The sequence below is a fragment of the Calonectris borealis genome, chromosome 1 (assembly GCF_964195595.1).
Source record: "Calonectris borealis chromosome 1, bCalBor7.hap1.2, whole genome shotgun sequence".
NCBI classification, from domain to species: Eukaryota; Metazoa; Chordata; class Aves; order Procellariiformes; family Procellariidae; genus Calonectris; species Calonectris borealis.
In genome coordinates, this window is record NC_134312.1 from 90556585 (window position 1) to 90578887 (window position 22303).

Genomic DNA, 22303 nt, shown 5'->3' on the forward strand with positions numbered 1-22303 from the left:
GCTCTTGAACCCAACTGCATCCTCACTGGTTTTTTTTTTTTAGAGCCATGCTAAGGGAAAAGGAAAAAAAAAATCATCGTGGAAAAAAAGGCTTTTTCTCAAATTTGATTCAGAAAGGTGTTTTTCCCTGAGACATGAGAATTGCATTACTTATAACTCTTTCAAAAGAAAAAACAGGTGGGAGTGGTTTCATTTTTTTCTTTCTGTCCTTGCCCAGCCTAGCATGTAAAGTCTTGGCAAATATCTTGGTCATTCAGTTTAAGGAGCCCATGTCTGTTCTTGTGAGCAACGTAACGCAACAGAGTCCTGCAGTGGTCACCTGCCAGCGTTTGATGCTTGGGATATTGCAAACATATCTCGATCCACGATGTGCTATTCCATCAGTTCCGAGGAAGAGGTATAGATGCTAACTGGTGGGAAAATAGACTGCTGGAGCAGCAAATATATGTGTGCTCCTAGCTGTAGCATCCAACCAGCTGGAGTGTGCTGCACTCGCAAATAAATGGTTGGCATAAGCCTAATATTTTGGGGAAGGCTCAAGGGCAACTCAAGTAGAAATTCAGAGTTCCAGGAGCAATATCTCCTCATCCACGTCCTTTCTGTACAATCTGCAAGCTATTTTTGGAAGTGGTGGTAAGGTGGAGAGGGAGCCAGGGTGAGAGGACTGACTGGTGCATCTGAAGATTATTATTCCCTGTGGCTGCTCCATCCTTCTGGAGCGTGGCCACAGATTGTTCTTGCAATTGCTGCAGGAAGCAGCTAAAGTCACTTGCTGTGTCACTGTGTTATGCAGGGATGACATAGTATCTGCTGTGGTGACCAGATCCTAAAGGTGATTAAAATACTCCCTGTGCCTACTAGCTTGGGTCAGAAGGGAGTCATTTGGGTCCATTCTGGGCAGAAATGCTTTCTCTGACCACCAGGCTCTTGATTCACTTTATGCTTATTGCACTCTTTAGGAAGCACATTAATTCAGCCACTGTACAGGGCGAACTGATCTTCGCTGTTTACCTGCCAGCTGATGCACAGCAGGATGGAAGGAACAGTCCAAGACGAGCTGGGATGGCATTTGCCAAATGCAGTGTGTCCTTATACTAAAAAACACACTTATTTCCATTAGGTCAAGAGAGCTTCCAAGTCTTGGCAGATCAGGAAAGCAGTGCGGCAGTCCTAGGGAGGATATGCAATTTTTCTTGGTTTTGCTTGATTTGTCTTTTCATCCCTGGAAGTTATCTGAAGGAGTAAGGGTAGTGGCAGGCCACTGTGCCCAACGTGCTCTCTGCCCTCGACTTTGGTGAAGGAGGTTATGTTTGGCAAGAAACGTTCATGGGCTTTCATTGTAGTTATGAGCATGGACATACCCATTGCATTCCTCTGTGTGGTTGCTGCACGTACCCACAAGGATGGGGGTCTCCTGGAGCTGCTGTTGATCAATAAGAACATCATGTTCCTCTATCCTTTTGCTAGATAAAAAATACAGCATGTGAGCTGAAGGAAAGAGAAGCAATCTGAGGGAGTCTGAGAAAACTTCAGTCCCCATATTGCTGGAGAATGAGGGAAACAGCTGGGCTATGACTCTCCCTTCGGTGCTCTTCTGAAATGTTGTGCTTCAGCTGTTTGAGCCTTCCCCAAGAGCTAGCTCCTTAATGGAGCAAAACTATCTCTTAGCCTGCCTGCCCATGGCAGGGCTGGAGTGGAGGGTGTTTTGCCAGAGCACTAGAGCTATGAGACTGTCCACATTGTCAGGTTTGATGCCTGAGGACGCGAAGCAGGCACATGAGAGACCTGGAAAGAGACTGGGGCTACATCCCCTGAATCGCTATGCAGTGCCTTTTCACTTCATTATACCACCCCTCACTGAATGAAATCCCAGCCCATGTGGGAGTCAGCAGGAGTTTTGCTGCCTGGTAAGGGCAGGTCAACCATTGCTCCTCATAAATAGCGTTAGTGGGTTTTTTCTGGAACCAAGAAAATCAGTAAACCTGGACTGCTGTGGTGACGTTTTTACCTAGTTCTCTGGTAGGAGGGTGCCAAAACATGATGCTGGGCAAGGCAGAGCTTAGCCTAGGCTGGTTAGATGGTAGCCAGGTTCCCACTTACTGTTTCCACGGGCACCAACTTACCTTTTTCCTGTTGCTCAGTCATTTCTGCTCTGCTACCCTGGATGCTTCTCCTTGTTGTCTTCACTCCCAGGTGCAGCTCCCCCTTTCTCAGGGGGAGTGCAGCCACATAAAGGGTCAATGCAGCTTTTGAGGTGACTGAGGAGGCAGAAACCTGAGAGGTGCTGAGCGATAGGGTAGGCTGGGCATGGGGATGCTCCCAGAGCCTCTGGCTGGGAAGGAGGTAGGGAGAAGCTTCACAAGGTGGATTGGCTGCCTGCAGGATGCAAAGGCTGCACAGCTTATGCTTTGGTGGGGAGGAAACTTTGGGTAGGGGAATGAAGCAATCATACACTTTGCAGAATTGTTAGAGGATTTTCATAACCAAACTGCTTATTTTCACAAAGCAAAATTAATGTGGTCAGACTTGGACAGGGAGCTGGGCATGTGGAAGGAGTCAATCTGTGTGAGCTGTCTGCATTGATCCTTTCCCTGGATGACCACCCTAAATTTGTAAAGGGCTCCTTTCCTCCCTTCCCACCCTCTACATGTGCACTTGATGCCTAGTGTGCTGGATTTTGAGTGATTGATTTTTCTGTGTAGCCTTACGGACTGCAATTACTTAAACTCATGACCCTAAATGACACCCTTCTTGGTGATACTTGTGTTATGTAGTATTGTGGGGCCTCCACGAACTGCCTCGCTCCCTTCAGAGGTATCTTGGTCTGATTTTTAGGGGTGCTGAACACTCATGTCTCCCGTTCTCTTGAATAGCATAGTTAGGGTGGTTCATACCATTGAACAACAAGCCAGCAATATTTATACTGTGTGCTGCAGCAGTGCCTGGTCCCAAATAATTTGCTGCGTGCTGCTACCCTCTTCTTCCATGCAGCTGTAGGCAGGTTCTGGAGAGAAGAAGCCCCCCCGCTGCCGCGATGATCTGGAGAAGCTGTGGGGGTGCCATCTCCAGCCTGTGCTGGACCGCGGCTCCTCACCCTGGCCCGCGTAGCATCCCTACGGATGCAGCGGCACGGGGTTGGCGCGCGGGGAAACACCCCAATTTGTGGGTGGCCCGCGCAGGGAAGGAGGGTGGTGGGATGTGCCACTGTGTGCTGGGACGGGACGTGCGGGGGGTGACAGCCGCAGCCCGGCGGGTTGCGGGGGCGGCTCGGGGCCGCCAGGCTGCGCTCTCGGGCCGGCCGCCGCTCCCGCCGCCCTCCCCGGGCGACCGGGGCTTGGGGCACGGCGGAGCCTCGCCGCGAGCGGGCGGTCCCGGGACGGCGGCAGCGGCACCACCATCACCACCACCACCACCGGCACCTGCGGGGGAAGGCAGGGCTCGGCGGCCCGCTCTGCGCCCCTCGCCCGGCCCGGCATGACGCGGCGGCTCCCCGGCGGCGGCGGGAGGTGGGTGCCGGTAGCCCTGGCCGCGCTCCTGGCCCTGCGAGGTGAGTGCTGCACGGGTGGAGCGGGGCGCGGTACCCACGGACTGGGCATCGCCGTGGGGCTGGGGATGGGGCGGGCGGGTTCCCCGCCCGCCCCATCCCCGGCGCCGGCCCCACGGCGATGCCCCGTCCGCCGAGTCGGTGGGGAAGTTTTGGTTTGCGGTCCCGCCGGTGATGCTCGGAAATGCGGCGGCGGGTGAGCGCTTTTGCAGGCAGGCGTGGGGAAGGAGCACTGCTCTGCTTGGCTCCTTTTGCTGCTTCCCCTGCATCATCCTTCTTACTATTTTTTTTTTTTCTTTTTCCTTACGGTGCTGTAAAACTTGCTTTAAACTGGGCTTCACGTCATGCTCAGTTGTCTGGGCCTAGCCCCTTAATAAGCTCACCTGGGTGGAAAACTCTGGTCTATCCTTCAGGCCCTGAGGCAGCAGGGAACTTTCTGCAGAAATGGTGACAGGTTGCCCAGAGCCCTCCCTGTCACCCGGGAATCCCCCCTGCCTCCTCTGCCTTCTCCTCCCAGGTGCATGGCAGGCTCCTTCAGCTCTAAGTGCCTACCACACCCAAAGTGCCTATCTCCACACCCAAACCACTCCATCGCCTCCCGCCCCCAGAACCCCTTCTGAAATGCAGTGCGTACCCTGGTCCTCTGTGTGGAGAGGGAACAAATTGCATGCGACAGATGCTACTCACATCACTTAGTGCATTGCTGGAGAGCACCAGGAGATGCTGTGATAAGGGCAACAGAAAAAACTACAAAGAGCAAAATGTTCAGACTCATCTGTTGATCAGGTGACCATGCCTTCTTTCAAGTAATTCCAAACTTTAGAGCAGGCCTGCTCTGTTATGTTTTACTGAGAACTACAAGGTAATTTTCTTAAGGTCTGCTCATTTACGCAGAGGTCCACTAAGTAGTTTTGTGGAGGTTTGCTCGGTCGTGAGCAGTGCACAGCTCTGTGCTGTGCCAGCTGAGCCAGCTGGGCACTGCTGCTGGTCACCTTTGCGGCTGGGAAACTGGGAAACCTGCTTCAAGCGATTCCTGAGAGACCGGGAGGATGGTAAGAAATGATGGGCTCTCCCACAAGAATACCAGACACATCTCAGCAAGGTCTGGATGAAACTTCCTCGCAGTCTGGATCTGGATAGAGTCTGCTGCTTGGGTAGCAGTGCCTGGCTCTCACTGCCCTGCAAGGCACAGCAGGCCATTCCTCTCTGCCCAGGACCCACAGAGAAACAAGTCTTGTGATGGACAAGGCTAACTTTTCACAAATGCCTCAGCCCCGAAAGCACCCTGAACCCCTCCTCAGAAAACATTTGGGAGTCTGAGTCGCATGTATTAAATGGAAATTGCACCTGCTGACTTCAGAGATGAATTATGGGGAAAAAAAGTTTATTAGCATTTAATTCAAAGAAATAATCTCAGCTGTTTGACACGTCATATGTTTGTTTACTTTCTGAACTCTTCCCAATTTGGAAAGTGAGTTCAATGACTTTCAGGTTCTCAATGCTGCATTTTTTTGTCTGTAGACATTGCAAAGGTGTAACTGGCTAGAAAGTTACTGTGCCTACTGCAGTTAAATGCATATAAATGATGAAGTGTTTCTGTTATGCGATATCCCTGCAAAAATGTATAATAGTAACTGGATTTAAGGTTGAAATTAAAGGGGCATTTAATTATCTCTTTAGGCAAGATTGACTCAATATTTAATTTTCTTTTTTTGGTTGAGGGCATGTGGGGACAATGACAATGGAGACAACTAGGCACAGAAACACACCTTTCCATGAAATATTTATCTGCAATAGTGTAATGCTTTTTCTTGCACTTTCCTTTAAGGCTTAAAGATTACCTAAATGAACCACCTGTGTCTCAAGCTTATTTTTTTTCTTTTTGTCTTAGGAAAAGTCTCTAGAAGACAGTGGTAGATGAAAATAGCTGTGGTAGTTACTTCTGTGTAACACAGTATGGCCATATGTTTGGTGGTTCTTGAATTTGAAAAGAAAACTGATAAGGTATAAGGAACAGACATACAGTCGTGAAAGCTGAATTAAAATTGAGAGAGTTTTACAGAAGATCAGCAAGTGTATTTCTGCTCTGGGTTGCCAAGTCTGGTTGGCAGGGAAGAGGGATTTTTTTCTTTTCGAGGCTTTAGATTGGTTTAGAGGGTAGAGAAGAAAAACAATGGGGTCATATGCGAAGTGATGCCTAAATGAAAGGTGAAAGGTTTAAAAGTTAAAAGATCAGAAGATGTAAGAGTGTATGTACAGAAGAAATGCTTAATGCCAAACAAATGAAAAGTGGTGGGGAAAAAGGTCCCTGGAGGTCATTTTGTCATTCGCACACTTTATGCCTATGATAAACACAGTCAGACTTGTCAATCAAGTATTATAGTCCCATTTTCTTATGTTGTTTTACAATTTGTAGAATAGCAATGATTCTTTTTAACTGGAGCTAGATGACTGCTTTCTTTGAGCCTATAATACCCATGTTTAATGGTCCTGGGGCAGGGGCAGTGTCTATATTTTCCCTCTAAAGCATTATAAGCGTAATAACTTTTGCAGAAATAATATTTTTCCAGGCTCCCTAGAGAAGTTTAAGGAAAGATAGCAGGGAATTCTGTTTAGAGCTTTGAAACCAAACCTGTGATTGCAAATCAATCCTGCTACGTAGCCAGAAATAGCATATTGCAAATTGTCAAATGTGTTAGAAATCACACATCGGGTACAGCTAAACTGCAGAACCAACTTTTTTTTTAACTGTACAGTGTTTGGATCCTGTGACATAGTATTGCAACAGGTGAGATGTCAGTGCATTACAGTCCATTGCAGCTGGATCTTGCAAGATCAGGGTAAAGGGGTGTGTGTCGGGGGGGTGTGTGCACCTGGCTGTAGTGCATCGGAGCAACAGCAGGTCTGCAACTTTTCACACAACTTTTCTAGTCCTCACCTGAAGTCACCCTCCTGGCAGTCTGAGATTATCACAGCTGAAACAGCATTTGAGTTTTGGTCTTGCAGCACTCTTGTGCTAGCCCACATATCATTCCCGGCCCTGCACCAGGTCCTCAGCCCTAGCAAGAGAGGACTGTGGCAGTCCCTTGCTCTTCCATGCTTATGCATTTTTTTTTTTAACAGATTGCCATTTGTGTCAAGCTGTGTGGTTTTGTGACGTGTAGATAAATCATTTTGCTCGCAACCTGACCTTGGTCCCCAGCAGTAGGCACAGATGCATTAACTACTACTTGCGTCTGTGAAGTGGGCATTCTTCCCTTATTTTGGAAACTGATTCTTTATCTCTGTTTCTTCAGTATTGCCTAAAACCCAATTTTCTTTCATAAGATTCCCCTCTCTGAGGAATCTCAAAGTGCCTCAAGAACAAATATATTTAGCTGCTCAGTAGTAATATGGATATACAAAGTATGGTATAAACAACTCATTAAGAAACTTAAAAATCATTTTTCCTGCCTTCATTGGGGAGATGAGTTTTTATTATTATACCAACAGTACAGATGGAGAAAGTGAGGCTCAGAGAGGCTTTGTGACCCCGCGAAGGTCAGCGGATGCTGGTAGTAGTCCTGAGTGCCTTGGTCCAAACTGTAAGGAAAATGCTTAAATTTATGCAGCAGGTTAAGCAATACTGTAATGGTACTCTTCAGGGATGTTCACTACTAAGTTGTGGTGAGTCATCTATATTTAGCAGGATGCTACTATCATTGTGCTTTTTAAGTAAAGTGCTTTTAACACAGTTTATTTCAAGGAGAAGTGCATGCACGGAAAATTTGTTCTTTGTAGTTTTCTCCTTGTGGAGCATTAAGGCTGCCTTCCCTTTTGTAAATGTTCAGAGAAATTTAGCTCCTGGTTGTTTAACAGACAGTAGCATAACAAAGACAGTTCCCTGGTTAATACTACCTTGTGTTTGCACAGTCATTTACGAAGATTCACTAATCGAGAATCTCCAAACTTACTTTGTGAGAGCAGTCAGTTTGATTTATAGCATGGAAAACTGAAGTGTAAGAGATGAAATGATTTGCTTGCTGTCAGGTGGGACATCTGCCCAACCTCTCCTTTAGAGAAATCACAATTACAGGGCTCCTAGTCATATGCCACCCCACTTTTCTCCCACAAATGTTTCATGTCTTACGCACCAGGGAGAAAGCACAATATTATTAATTATGCACAGTGAACTGTTGTGGTTTTTTTTTTTCCTGATATGTTTTCATCTCTTTGATTTTGGAGGTCACTTGTGTCCGTTCTGGCTTCTGCCTTTTTTTTGATTGCTTGAGCTGGGCTGAGGACAAGTGTTCTGTTTCATCAGGATTGAGGAATTTGGCTTCATTCTGAATGGAAATAGAAGTTTTGATGGCTTTGAAAGAAAATTTTTGAGATGATTTCCATCTTAGGTCAACTAATATTGTTTCATTGTGGAATTGTATTATTAGAACATGAAAAAAATACCCCAAGCAAAAAGATAAAAGATGCTTGAGTTGGATGTTTCTCTATTTCTGACAGATTTTCCCTGTTTTTCTTTTGAAACAGTTATGATTTTACAAAATATTTTACTTCCTTTCCTCAGTGGAAGTATCTACAGTTAAAGCCTTAGTGGTTGCTATTTTTTATTTCTACAGGGCATTTAAAACCAACGGTGATAAAAGTCAACTTGCAGCAATTGACGGTATCAAGTGTGCAAACGGCACACTCTGTCCATTATTTTTGCCATCTTCACACACGTATGCAAACACACGTATACGTACGTGGCATTGCCCATGTCCTTTCTTTATTCATCATGCTGTAGAAGATATTTGCACCAAAAGAAGCAGAATGTGGCATACAAACTAAGACAAGTTTCTATTGAAGAAGTACAGCCCCCTTGTTAATCTTTGTTTCCCCTTCTGGAGCAGTCGCTGGAGAAGTCAGAACAGGACTAGCAGATCGAGCTCAGTCTCTTACTACTCGTGCGTGTGCAGAGCCACAGCTCTCCTCCTGGCAGCACAGCAGTACTTTGCATATCTGCATGAAGTTAATTTCAAGTGTAATTTCGGTATCAGATTGATGAGATCGCTTACTTAAGGATAAAAACTTGTGCATTTTTTTCCTCACACCCTCACAAGTCAACCTAGCTACGAGTATGTGAGCTAGATTGTGTTTCAGAGGAACCAGCAGGAGAAAGCTGATGTCTGAACTCCACTTGGTTACATCTGGGCTTCAGTTTTACTCAAAATGCTGAAGCCAGGAACGTCATTTTGGAGGGACGACAACACACTGTTTACAATGCATGGTGTGTTTCTGCAGCGACCTGTCTAAGCAGCGCTGGGTCAGGTCAGACTGCTGGTTGCTTCAACGGGGGGGTGTGCTGAAACCCCCACAGTGAGCAATTGGTACCAAACACTTAGCAAAGAGGAGTCTGGTGCCGCACCAGTGCTACAGGTTGCCCTAGGAGGAGGTCGGTGTACGTATTGCTCTGGACTTCAAAGCCTACTCAAGCCAATTTTCTCTTAATTTCAGGAGGTGCCCACGCTCCACTTCCTTGCCATAAAATGAACTAAGTCATAGGTATTCCTCCTACCAATGCAGAATGGAAAAAAAAAAGTCCATCCCCTCTCCTTTCCTCAGGCAAAGCAACAGACGCAAAAATTCCTCCCACCCCTTGCCAGGAGCGAGGTAGAGCTGGGGTAACTGAGCCCCCTCTTGCAGCCTCTTCAGTTATTGGGGGTGCTGGAGTGCAGTCCTGCCGGGCACCCAGACCTCAGCCTCCCGAATGGCAGAGGCTGCGGGTGGGCTGTCCAGGCTCGGCTCTTCCCCTGCCTGGCGTGTTAACGGCATCTGCCAGGAGAAGTGGGTCGGTTGGTACACCCTCTCTGCATGCCCGCTGGGGCGATTACTTCCTAATCCTCGTTAATTAGAAGTTGGCTAATGCCTGGAACTATGAGGGTGTAGTGCTGCTGTGCTTTCTTCTTTTCCTCCTTTTTTTTTTCTCTTTTTTTTTTTTTCATTCTACCTGACATATCTGTGAATGTTCCCAATATCCTTATAAATGTGCAGGCCTCTGTGATTTCTGCTGAGCTTGACTTTACAATAACATGGGCTAATCATTCCTGGTAGTTAATTATAGGCTGTGTTTAGAATAAGCAGAAAAAGGAAAAACAGAAAAGGAAAGGAAAATCATAGTAGTTTCCTTATGTCTGGTTAAATTTCCTGTTCTTCAGTTGTATTGAACAATCTTTTGTCTTTCTCTTAAAAAAAAAAAATATACATAGAAGCATCTGGTTGACTTCTTCATACCCTTTTGATAATTTCTTTCTTTCTAGCTCCTCTCCAGATTAAATTGTACCAATTTTAATTGTGCTTGGCCAGTAAGTGTTATTGACTGGTGAATGATGAAACCTTTCTGTGCCTTCTGTATTTTCAGGTGTGCCATCCAGAAGTAACCACAGCAATACCAGCTGAGGATGCTGCTGTCAGTGTTCACAGTGGCATTTTAATACTTCCAGCATCCTTTTCAATCTCCACCTTTAGACACCCTAACAGCTTGCTTGCTTTTTTGACCACTATTGTGTGTTGAACAGATGTTTTCATTCAGCTGTTCACAGTGATACCAAGATATTTTCCTCAAGTGATTACATTTGAATTAGAGCCCCATGGTATATGAGTAGTTCAGATTACTCTCTCAAGTTCTTATTACTGTCCGTTTGGTAATGTTGAATTTCATCTTGCATTATGCTGCCCACTTGCCAAGCTTTGTCAGATCCCTTGGAAGTCTCTCTCAATCTTCTTCTGTCTCAGCCAAATCACTTTGCCAGCTCCCTGTCTCATTTCCAGATATTAAGGAATAGATTAAACCACCCCAGAGCTGGTATGAAACCTGGGGGTAATCTCTTGTAATCAGGGCTGGAGCAAGGGCAGGGGGAGAGGGGCTCCCACGCCTCCGAGCCTGGGCACCGAATTGTGGGGCAGCAGCTCTGGACTCAGCCTGAACCCGGGTGGCATGAACCCCACCCGGGGGAGGGGGGGAAGGCAAAGGGGGGATCTCCCACCCCAGACAAGCGAGGGACGGGGCTGGCATGAAACTGGCATCCTGCCCAGAATTGTTTAGCAGGAGCGCTTTGAAGTGACTGCAAATTAATCACTTAGTCCTGTCCTTTTCCTTCCAAAAGTTGAGTGGATTGAAGGGGCACAAGTTCCTTTGAGCAGAGATCAAGCTGGTTTGTCTCCTGTTGTGTACTTTTAGGGGCTTAGGGTATTTGACCAATCCCTGCTGCAACTTCCAGGTTAGCCTGCACCCTCTCTTAAGGAAAGCATTGCTAACTTCAAGAAACACCTGACTTAGCAAGAGCTTGTGTGTCTTTGCTAGCAGCACAGCCACTTGAGAAATTCATTCTCCTACTGTTCTGTTCTGGACTTATCTTTTGAATGTTCCGAAATGATTGGGGTTTTTTTGACTCTTGCAATTTGGCCTTCAATTTTGTTCTCAGCCCTCCTAGCTACCATCTTATGAAGCAACTGCTTAGGCTGAATGACTCCTTGTTCCTTTTTTTTTTGACCATTCAATGTGCTTTCTTGCTTCTCACCAGTTTTTTGTTCAGGGGTATCGAGTACCTTTTCAGTGACAATGCTGAGATTGCTTCAACACGCCACCATATAGCGTGTAACAACTTTAATTCCCCTGCTTTTGGAGTTAGGCTGTTTTGACCATTTTTGCTTGTAATCATCTTTTCCAACCTTTAAGAGGCATGATGCAAAGTTCTGGTACTGTTTTTCTCACAGGGATGTTAAATTTGATTATGTAGCGGTCACCGTTACTTTGTGACTCAGGTTGCTCTTTGCATCAATCGCAGTGTTTTAGCTTCTGTGTACCCTGGGACTGGCTGTTCCAAGCCCTACCTACGCTCTTTGAGACGCTGCAAAATTGTAACCTGCTGTGACACTTAGCTAATTCCTGCACATGTTGCTGAAGTCACCATCTTTTGCTCTCTTCTTTGACTTTGTTGTTTCTTTGCTTTCCCTCCACGCTGTGCAGTAGATATTCCCTTCCTGATCAGGAGGCCATTGGTAAATCCAGGTTGCTGTAGTGAGATTTGGTTTTTAGTTAACTTTTCTCCCTCTTCATCCTTGGCTATCTAGATGGGATCTGTGCATTACTCATCTTGCAGTTTGATGTCTCTGCCCTTTTGCCCACATTGGATTTCCAGGCAGGGCATCACCCTGTAATGAATTCGGCAGTTGTGGGACCATGGAACTCGAGATGTGTTGGACACTTTAACCATTGGTTAGCATGGCTATTTCATCCCTTTCCTGCACTGTATAAAGTGGTTGTTGCATCGTGTTGTAGGGGATGGTTCACTAAAGGCTTCAGCATCAAACATGAAGGTGCTCCTTGGAGCCTTCTGCTCCAGCTTCACACCCGCCTGCACCAACCTGTGTTCCCGTGTGGTCTATCAGCATCATCCGCACTCTATGAAATGTTTGTTTTTGAAGTGATATCTCAAAATACAGTCCAGCTTTTTGATTAAAAGGTCTCTAGGTGCTCCTGCAGGGAATGTTCTTGGTCCCCCCAGCTCCTGTGCATCGCTCACTCTGCTGCGTCTCACCGCCTGTGCCAGTGAGGGGGGCCTGAACCACCCCGTGACCCTTGGGGAAGGAGAGAGGGGTGGGTGGCAGACCCTGTTGTTTTAGTGAAGCCCTGCAAGAGGAGGGCTTCTGCAGGGCGCTGCTGGGCTTGTGTGGCCGCTGGGCTGCTTCCATAGCTGAGCATGTGTTTGAACTTCGCTGTCTGACAGGGTTTGATGTCTGAATGTCTCCACTGGTCGTGGAGCTGCTAGGCTGCAAGCCTGCTTGGCTTTCTGGCTGTGTGTTGAGAGCTAGAGGCTCAGGGAGGTTGAGAGGACCTTGGCTACTTGGCAGAGGGACAGAATAGCCTCAGTCTGTCTGCAGAATTGTCATGTCCTTGGCTTGTCAAGGACAGCCCTTCCTTTTGCCCCTGAAACATCTGGTGTGCCCTGGGTCCCTATTACAGGACTCATCCGCAATCAGCGCCTCCCTCTCCTGTGCTGAAAATGCCTCGGACACAAAGCGTAGGCTTGTGTTTCTCAGCTGCATGGAGTTGCAGCAAGGCTGCGTTTTGCTTGTTCTTTGGGGAATGCTCCGTGTTAGTTCTTCAGTAGCTTTTTTGCATAGTCTCATCTGTTCTTGCTGCTCTCATCCCTATTCCCACTGGCTGCTTTTTTTTTTTTTTAAGACTGCATTTCAGCTGCCACATTGACGGCAGTTTTCTGTTTATCCACAGAATAGGTACAACGCGGGCAGGCTTCCCCCACCCACCCTGGTCCTCATCCTCCAGCCCTCTTGCTCTAACCCCCTCTTTCACCCTCCCTGGGAGCTCCAGCCCTGAGCCGGAGGGCTGAAGTGGAGGGGACCGCTGCAGGTGAATGGGGGGGAGCTGAGGCATCCCACCGCCATCAGCTTCCATTGCATCCTAATTGCAAATAGCCCTTCCGGCGTCAGCAGTTTGTGGGAATAATTGACAGGAGGTGCCGGCGAGGTGCTGAGTCAGAGGGAGGTGCGCTTGCCAAGTCACTGCAGCAGAAGGAGCCCGCTCGCCTCGCGTGGAGGGAAGCCAATGGACGGTGGGTTTCCTAGCTGTCTTTTGGGCCTCTTTCTTTCCTTTTTCTCAGGCTGCAATTCGGCAGCAGCGATGCTATGCGTGTAAGGGAGAAACCAGGCGCTGGGGGGTGGGGCGAGCTCTTTTTTTTTTGCTTTTCCTTTTTTTTTGGCTGTGAGCACTGGGGATTGGGAGATGTAAGCTCCATTCCCACCTGCTGCCACTGGGTCTCAGTGCTGCTATTTCCATGCTCCGAGCAAGTAGAAGGGGTAGAAACACACGTTGGGGGTCAGGGGCAAGGGAGTGGCCCTAGTGACAGATTGATGTCTCCTAGGCAAGGAAAAGGGGCATGTGGCACCCTCAGCTGGGCAAGGGGGATAGCTTAGCAAACCAAAAAAGCTGCAAAATAAAATGATTGAAAAGGTGTTTTTTCTTGTCCTTCCTGAGGGTTTCTTCTGCTGCAGTGTTCTACCTTTTGTTTAGGGGTTTGAAATGAGTTGTTTGACATGCAGGAAGATGAATGCTTGTCCTATATACTTATAGCACCTGATGGACTTCCAGGTCAGGCTTATGAGAGCTTTGTCTTTTACTCCTGACTTTCTTGAGTGTGGCTAGCATCAGTGTTTATACCAGAGCTGAATCTGTCCCAGAGATCTGGATCTTTTCCTTTTCCTTGCTCCGGGGTGACTTCTGTCTTTCTCCCCCTCTGTAGCACAGGGTACCATTTTCCTGCCTCGGACAAAAGTCGGTAATTGTTTGCACAGTGATCTAAATATATGTATGTCTGTATGCTGCCTTTGTAGGAAGGGTATGTTATTTTTGCTTTGAGTAACCACTTTGTAGAAGGAGATGAGGAGCATGAAGAAGGAGGCCCACATATTTTTCAGAACCTTTCATATCTATGATGCGCTCCGCCCACCCGCGTTTTTAATGCTAATCTCTGTATAATCTTTCTCTCCACTGACTTAGGTAACAGCCGTGTTATCTAGATTATCATGCAGCTGATGAGAAAACTGAGGCCCAGAGATGGGAAGTGCCTTGCCCACGGTCATGCAGGATTCCCATGGCCAACCTGGGGTTGCAGCCTGCATCTCCTGACTGCCAGCCCGTGCCTTCTCCATGGGAGCATGCTGCCTGCCTGCTGATTTAGTCAGCGGCCTGCCGAATACTTTCCGTCCTGAGTTTTCACGGCAGTGGCTCCTGGATGGCTATTCATTTTGAGTCTTTAAAGAAAATCTGCAGTGACTAAATCGAATGCGGTTCTACTCTCATCCTTGCCTTGGCCACCTCCACAATGAAAGTCATGTACGAGACCCCCGGAGAGGTGGCACTGGGGGCAGTGGGGAGGGGATTGTGTGTGCGTGATGTCTGTCCTCCTTGCCTCCGGCTTGCTGCCTGTTCACATACTGTTTGCAGTCTGTGATGCTGGTGGCAATCTTAAACCATCTGTGGCTTGAGGACATTTTGGAGGAAGCCTTGCCCCACTGGGTTCTGCTGCGAGATCAGCCGGGGGTAGCTTAGCGCTCAGGCTGGGCTCGAGAGGCTCAGGACAGTCTGCTGCACGACTGGCCTGCCTTCAGTTTGTGTTTCTGTGTGAGTTTTGCCATGGATGGTGGAGATGTGCTAGCCAGGGCACTGCTACAGAGTGGATCTGGTCCTCCTGCGTTTTGAAGAATTGCCTTTGTTGCTCAAGAGAACCTTAGTCTGGCCAAATGCAGCCCTTGTTCCTTATCCACTCTCTATCCATGCTGTAGCTTCACTCTGGAAATGGAAAAAAATAGAGCGTTGTCTGTTACAATTGGGATTTTATAAGGTACCTATGGGAATTAAGCACTCAACTCCCTCGGGTTCCTTTTAAACAGCCTAGCTGACGTGAATTTATGTTGAAAATAAGCAAGCAGAGGAAGCAGTCCTGTCAGCAGCGCATAGCTGTTCTTCCCGTGTTTGATGTAGCAACTGCCATGGTAAAGCTTATTTAGCTTTTAAGGTCTGTGGGTCAGGAGCTGGGACCAGAGTCTTCAAGAGGTCTCTGATGTGAGTGGACCCTATGCCCTTGCCTCCTCTGGCCCTCTGCTGAGGGTCTTTCCACAGTACTTATGAGCGCTTTAAAATACTAGCGTGTAATAACATTGTATGTAGCAACTCTGTGTTGTGCGGGAGCTTGATAAATGCACCTGATGTCCACTGGGCCAAGAACTAAGCCTGCTACGAGTCAGTCCAGAATGACGAAGCTCTGCAAAACCAACTTTTCTTTCATTTCCAAGGAGTAAAAATGTGTGTGAATGGTGAGGCGTAGCATTTAATTGCAACCCGTTGCCAACAGCAGCGGTAGCATTCGCTCTGGAGACAATTGGGAGATTATTTTGACAACTGCAAGAACCTTTTTTCAGTCTCTTCCTCCATAACCAAATAAACACGGTTTGCATCAGTTTTCCACAAACAGAGAAATTCAGTGACAATCATCCTCATTTTACTTAAAAGTAAACAAATATGGTATAAAAAAATTTAAAAAACTGCTGAGAGACCAAACAAGTAGCAGAGTATGGCTGTCTCTTAGAACAAGTCAGGACACAAACAAGATGAAAAAGCTGCCTTCATCCTTGGTTATGAGTAAGAACCCTTTCTGGGATTTTGTTTTCATGGCTAAAAAGAATTGTATACTGTATTTTAAATTTCTTTCTGGAATTTCTTCCTCTGGCCATATAGCCGGGGCACAGCTGGCAGCTTGTCTTGCAGCTGCAGGAGGGGAAAAGCGACTCAGGTGGGGATGCTGCTGACCCTGTGATCCGGTGCAGAGCCGGTGGGTCCCAGAGAGCCACTGCCGTCCCCTGCCTGTGATCCACTCCTCGTTCCTCCTCACCCCTTGACTCTCTGACACGTCTCCTCCATCTCTCACCTTTATGAAAATGTTCACTATGTGGCTTGATAGACACAAAAAAAATGCCCGCTCTTCACTGTAAATTTATGTGAAATGGACCCAAATCGTGGGTCCATTAGCCAACTGTGTAAGATTTCAATTCGTTTTGGTTTTGCTCAGAGAACGGCTTGGGTTCCTCTCTCAGATTTAGAGAGTTATTCAGCCTTGGAGCTCAAAATCAAATCACAGTCTAAAATCGGACCAGGTCTCCTTAGCTCAGCTTTTAAAACAAAAACGTATTACACTCAAAGTACGTTAAAGACAAAAGGCTGTCTTAATGCAATAATATAACTGGACAGTCAAAATAAAGGAGCACTGGGAAATGCATAAGTTAATGATGCCTTGTTATGTATCCTGTATCTTTTATGGCATGAATTTTATAGTCTAAGTGGTAGTAAGATTAGAGGTAGGTGAATAATTTATAGCAAATAATTTATTTAATGAATTCCTCTTCCATTTCTATTTGCAAATTGTTTGTGAACATCCTGTGGTTTCTTTGCATTTTACTTATTTGAAATTACTTACTGAACAGCTTCTACAAATAATATTTGACATACCACATGCTTATGAGCAGGGTTTTTTTTCTGTTTCCTTTGAGGGGGAGCAGTATTTCAGCTCCAGGTTGGGTTGCTCGGCACTGATACAGAGCAAAAATTCATGCCATAGTATTTCACTATCCTGACAGCTTAAAGTAATTGTTAGAATTAAGCTCTTTCTGAACGGTATTAAGAATTAACTATTACTTTTTAATAATTATTCAGATTATTTATGTGGATAGGCTAGTTCACATTTCACTTTTGCCAGCGTGTGCTAAAATTGCTTAAAATGTGTTACTTCCTTGTACATTCACGTCACTAAATTAGAATAGTTGGAGAAATGAACAGAAAGTTTTAAGGTCCGCAGTCAGCAGTGTGCTGTGCATATGCTTGACTTCAGGCATATTCTTGAGTAGATGCATAAGTAGTAGAGTGGCAATGATGAACTTATGTTTAAGTGGTTTACTGAATTAGGGCCCAAAATATAGAACAAAGCAAATTTATCTTTCATGAAAGTGAACATATGAGAGAATTTTGTTTCCTCATCTGCAGTTATGGGGTAATGTGTCTTTCAGATGGCTGGGGGGAGGCGCCTATATAAATACTGCACTAGCTTGCAGCATTTCTGATTTCATCAAATACAAGACAGTTCATCTGAAGTTTCCCACACGTGTCATTCTGTGGTTTTTTCCCTTAAATATTGGGGGAAATAACATGAAGAATTGGAAAAAAGAAAACCCAGCCATTAGTTTTACTTACTATTTTATTTATAACGTCATCTTTCAAGATTTCTCAGATTTCAGTATATTTTCCATGTGCTTCTATTAGCTGATCTCTCTAAAAAGAAAAGTTAATTCAGAAATATCAAATAATGCTTGACAAAAGTGACCTTCGCTGAAAGGAGAACTTTCTCTGGGTCTGTGAGGAATAGGTATGAGTTACCTTAGCATCTTAAAGGGCTGTTGTAACAGTATAAACTGGGAAAGGTCTACATTTTTCTGTGCATCTTTTGGAGGCTGCACGTTGTGGAAAGCAGCTTCTGAAGTTATGTGATATACCCTTCAGCTCTGTAACACAGGTGGTGTTTTGTTGCCCTGCCTGAAAAACACAGTTAAACAATTAGTTTTGTGGGTTTGTGAACCGGTGAGACCTCATCTCTTTCCCATTTGTGCCTTCAGGCTGACCTGTGTGCGAGTCTCTTATGTTTAGTAGGGGGTTGAGTGTGGCCTGGTCTTTCCCCCTAGCAGTGAGTATCTCACCTTCTACCTGCCCACCCAATTTCATGAACCAACCTTATGGAAAGAAAAGTGACATCTTCGAGGCCTTTACTCTTCTGTCGGAGGAGGAATGCGAGCAGGAAAGAACTGTTTGTGGGCCAAAATGCCCATGGGCATATTGAGTGGAGTAGCTAGCAGAAGACCACAGACAGCACAGGCCAGTGGGTCTGGGAATCTGGTAAGAGAAAAAGCCATCTCTGGGTGATGGATGATGTATGGGAGGCAGCTGCAGAAGTAGGTAGCAACTTTTGGGTGAGGAAGCGCGACTGTTCCTTCTGACCTGCAAGAGCTAAAATGATCTCTTTGGAGCAGAGGCTCAAAGGAGTAAGATGTTGTTTCTTTTGCCACAGTGATCAGAAATGTGATCCAAGCCATGCTCTGTATCAAACCCCAGACCAGATATATCACCAGGACAAGCCTGCAAAATGTGCACATCAGTGTCCATCAACTGCTTGTATGTAAGTGACTTACACAATGTACGTGAGAAGAGGGCTTTTTCCAAAGGGAAGTTTTTGGACCTCTGGACACGTTTGTTGCCCCTTAGATAATGGCCTAGATCCCAATTTAGCACATATGGAAATCTACGGCGTGGTTTCAGCACTGTGTGGTTAGGAAGGTGAAGGAACATTTGTTGGGCAGAAGAAAGGAGCACTGGAGCTGGACTAGCAGTGTGTGCTGCAGGGAGGACTGGGGAGTCCCTGGACTGATGCGTTTCCCTATCTATATTCCTATTTTTCAATCTACGCTCCTCGCCCACCTGTCCTCCTCCATGTCCTGTTGTTTGATTCCAGCTCCAGGGCTGGAGAGGACCCTGCAAGGAAAAGCTGGCGGTGGAATTCTGAATTTTGCACTGGCAGTTTTCTCTCCTCTTTGTAGGGCTTTCAGAACATTAATCGCATAAAATTTGTCCAGGATTACTGCTCATCCCCGGCACCTTTAATGACCCTGCGATGAACATTTTGAAATAAAAAAGCAATCACCTATACCAAGCAAGATAAACAGCAAACGGTCCCAACGGTCTGCCATGTGTCCTTACGCACTACAGGGATGCCTTTAGCAGCAAAAAGTAGTAGCACTGCATTAGGTTTACAGGGGCAATGATGCTATATCCTGCAAGGGCTGTGGGCACTCGTATCTATGACAGGAACAGCATCAAGAGACTGTTTGAGGCAATTGCATCCTTGTTATTTTGGGACCAGAGCCTGGTCAGCTCAGGAAGGTGGGAGATCAAAGACCACTTCTGAATTTAGCTTGGGCTCACTTTCTTAGAGCCTTGGGATGAAAATGGCAGAACAGGTTAGTCTGAAAAGAAGTGTGGCTATGTCTCCATCCAGTGGCTAGTGCCGCTGATGATGAGTTGGCATCCCACAGAAATTCAGCTTTATATGGGGAGATCTCCCAAAAGGAGAATGTGGCAGATGGGAGGCTGCCTTCCTAAAACTGACTTTTACAGAGGTCTAAGATGTGTCTTATCTTGTCTTCTACCTTTCTGTGTTGCTCCCTCTTCAGTGTTATAAACGTAGATTTGTTAATAGTAGCAATAAAATAATAATAATAATTATTATTATTAACTGTTTTACGCTCCCTTGGGAAAGATCCCGGTTGTGCCAACTTGTTCTGCAGTGACTCCTCTGGGATGGTGCACAGTTTCAGACCTAAATGGCTGTGGCCATACATCAGGCTCTCTGTATGTCTGTCACAGTCAGCCAGGATAAGTTGAAACAGGGAAAGGGAAAGAAAATAGACAAATTTCCGCATCCACAGCAGCTGGAGTGAATGTCAAACAGATGGGCTCTTCCACCCCGATTATCCTAACCTCCTAAATATAGAAATATGGGCTTTTTTTTTCCTTTTCTTCTCCTCTATTTTTTTTTATAAATTTAAATTACCCGAGGGGGTGGTGTTAGATCACGCTAGGGCAGTGCTAATGAGTGCAAATAGAAGTCATCTGCTGACAGAGTCAGATCATGGCTTCTGCTCATGACTATTCCCCCCACCCTGCCCACATACACTTTTTCCATTGGAAGTGTGGGGACTGATAGGGGCTGAAGCTGTCCTCTCTGTGGGGTGGGGGAATACGTATGTGTGCATGAGCAGGCTATTATTTCAAATCCTGTCCATGGTTATGCAGATACACAAACTAAACAAGGACCAAAGAAAATGGGTAAGAACTGCATGTCCTCACCTCCTCCTGCAGATGGTTTGGTAAGATGGGGCAGCTGTACTTCAAGTCACTGGAGGAGTTCGCAGCTATTTTGGTTATCATTGCACAAGCACACTGATAGGTGTGGGGTAGAAAGGTGCGGGGTCTGCTTTTATCCTGTCCCCACTCGCGTTTTTATGCAGTGTGGAGAGACATCGAAGGGATGACTGCTGGCAGCAGGCTGCTGCCCGTGCCTGAACACCCTTGTCCTTTTTGTCCTGCAGTGGTCGACACCAGTAAAGCAGTAGCAAGTCAGTGTTTTGTGTGGTTTTTGGACTTCTTTTGCTGTACTGAGGACTTGGGTAGGCAAAATCTGCTGTGTTTTTTTTTTCCTGTGGGGAAACACAGCACCTCACCAACGCTGTGTTTTCCATTCATTTTCCAGATTACTTTTCTTCTGCTTTTTCTTTTTCCTGGGACTGAATTTCGTAGCTGTTCTCAGGCTTTTGTCCCCTGACCAGCCATGAGAGCAGGAGGAGGTGCTGCCTGGAGAACGTGGTAGAGGAGCGTGGAGTGAGCGTGATGCCATGTGTCTTGCCCCTGCCCTGTTGGTGACGTGCACCGTGGTGGGTGCACACACCTGGGCCTTGCTCTTCCCACCTCTAAGAAGGGAATGACAAGGGCTTGTTTCTGAGGATGCTGGCAGGGAAAAACATTATGTTAGTGTTATATTACTATTACTGCCGTGATCATGACCTAAGATATAACGAGGATAAAGGTTTGCAGCAAAACTGCCCTGACTTGAGACCCAGCCAAGCAGAACTGCAATGTTTCTTCCTTGTCATTATGTACAAGGGTGTGTTGTGCTCTGTAGATGTATCTACGCTAGCATCAGTGCAGATATACAAATAGACCATGAATAAGACTTCAGAGACTCTGTGAAGAGATTCTTTATCTTATGGGCTGCTCTCCATGTAAGGATAGCGCATGGTTTATTAAAGCTCCCAAGGCTCATTTTGCTTGTGTGCTCATGCTCTCCTGCAGAAACCCAAACAGTTGTAACCTTAATCCCAGGTGCCAGAGTGCCGTACGTACTGTTGGCTTCTATAGGATCTGCATCTTCCTTGGAGGTCTCCTATGTGCAGGAGGGGTCGACAACCGTTGGAGGAAGCTGGCTGGGGAAGGTATGGAGTTTCCACTGCAGAAGAAGGCCTCTAAGAATAGGTTCAGCCGGCAGCTGGCAGGGTGACAGAGCTGTAGGAAATCCTGCCTTGGGGCAGAAGGATGAAGGTGGTGATTTCCTGAGAGTTGCTGTGCAGGGAATTGTTACCCCCGGTCTTTTCAGGGTAGAGTGCTTCTCTTGTTACACTGAGGTCATTCAAAGTAGCGTTGTCTGGACCATGAAGCACCCAGATGTTACAGATACCGGGTAGCATAGCATCTGGAAGGTCCTCCTGGAAACAGTATGTGTTTGGCACGGTGGGGGTCCTTCTACCGATAACAAGCCCTACTGGGGCCATGCTCACTTTTGCACTGTGTTCCCTAGAGCGTGGGTCAGGAGAGGGCTTTGCAGCCTGGATGCAGCACCAGACTTGAACTGGCTTCCATGCATTTGCTTAGGTCTCAGGATAAGCTCTCCCAGATACTGCGTATAAAGGATCACAGTGGAGAGACACCTAATTGGCTTTGCAGGAGAGGCTCTTTGGCACAGTTTATTCACTCTGATTCACGAGTGGCTGTATCAAACCTGGCTGGCACAGCGCAGGGTCACTCAAGCGTCTCTGCGCTGTGCACTTGAGTACTCCTGACCAGCAGCAGCTCAGGGGTGCAGGCACACCCGTGCTGGCTCCGCACGCTGCCTGCTTGGCAGAGCTGCCTCGCTCAGGCTTCGAGCCACCGCGCACTTGATCTGTCTCTCGCAGCAGCTTCGCCTCATTCATGCTGCGCAGAGCCAGGGCTAGTCGGCCAGCCGGACCTGCAGTAACCCTGACGGGAGCCACCACCATATTTCTGCATCAATGGCATGGTTAATCTGAAGCCTGGTTAGATTGTCTCTGGAGATGATAACAATATTTTTAGGATAAAAAAAAAAATACTGCAATCAAGGAGGCTGTTTGTGCTGCTTGTGTTTAAGGACGCCTGGTATTTTCAGTTATACTTTTCACTTTTTCTTGCCTCAGTTTCACTATTAGTAAATGGGGTTAACAATCCCCCTGATTACAATTATTGCCCCCTGAGTAACTGTGATGGTCATTATTGTTATCCTGTCTTTGAAGCACTTAACTATCTTGCCAGATTTTAAA

General features: G+C 46.5%; 1 protein-coding gene across 1 annotated transcript in view; it reads left to right on the top strand.

Annotated features, from left to right (window-relative positions):
- Positions 1 to 3380: 3380 nt before the first annotated feature.
- IGSF11 (immunoglobulin superfamily member 11) overlaps positions 3381 to 22303 on the top strand; it is a 108635-nt gene continuing 89712 nt past the window's right edge. Inside the window, exon 1 of the mRNA XM_075166878.1 lies at positions 3381 to 3547. Within this exon, the coding sequence (XP_075022979.1) occupies positions 3475 to 3547 (73 nt within the window). The 5' untranslated portion in view covers positions 3381 to 3474. The remainder of the gene's footprint in view (positions 3548 to 22303) is intronic.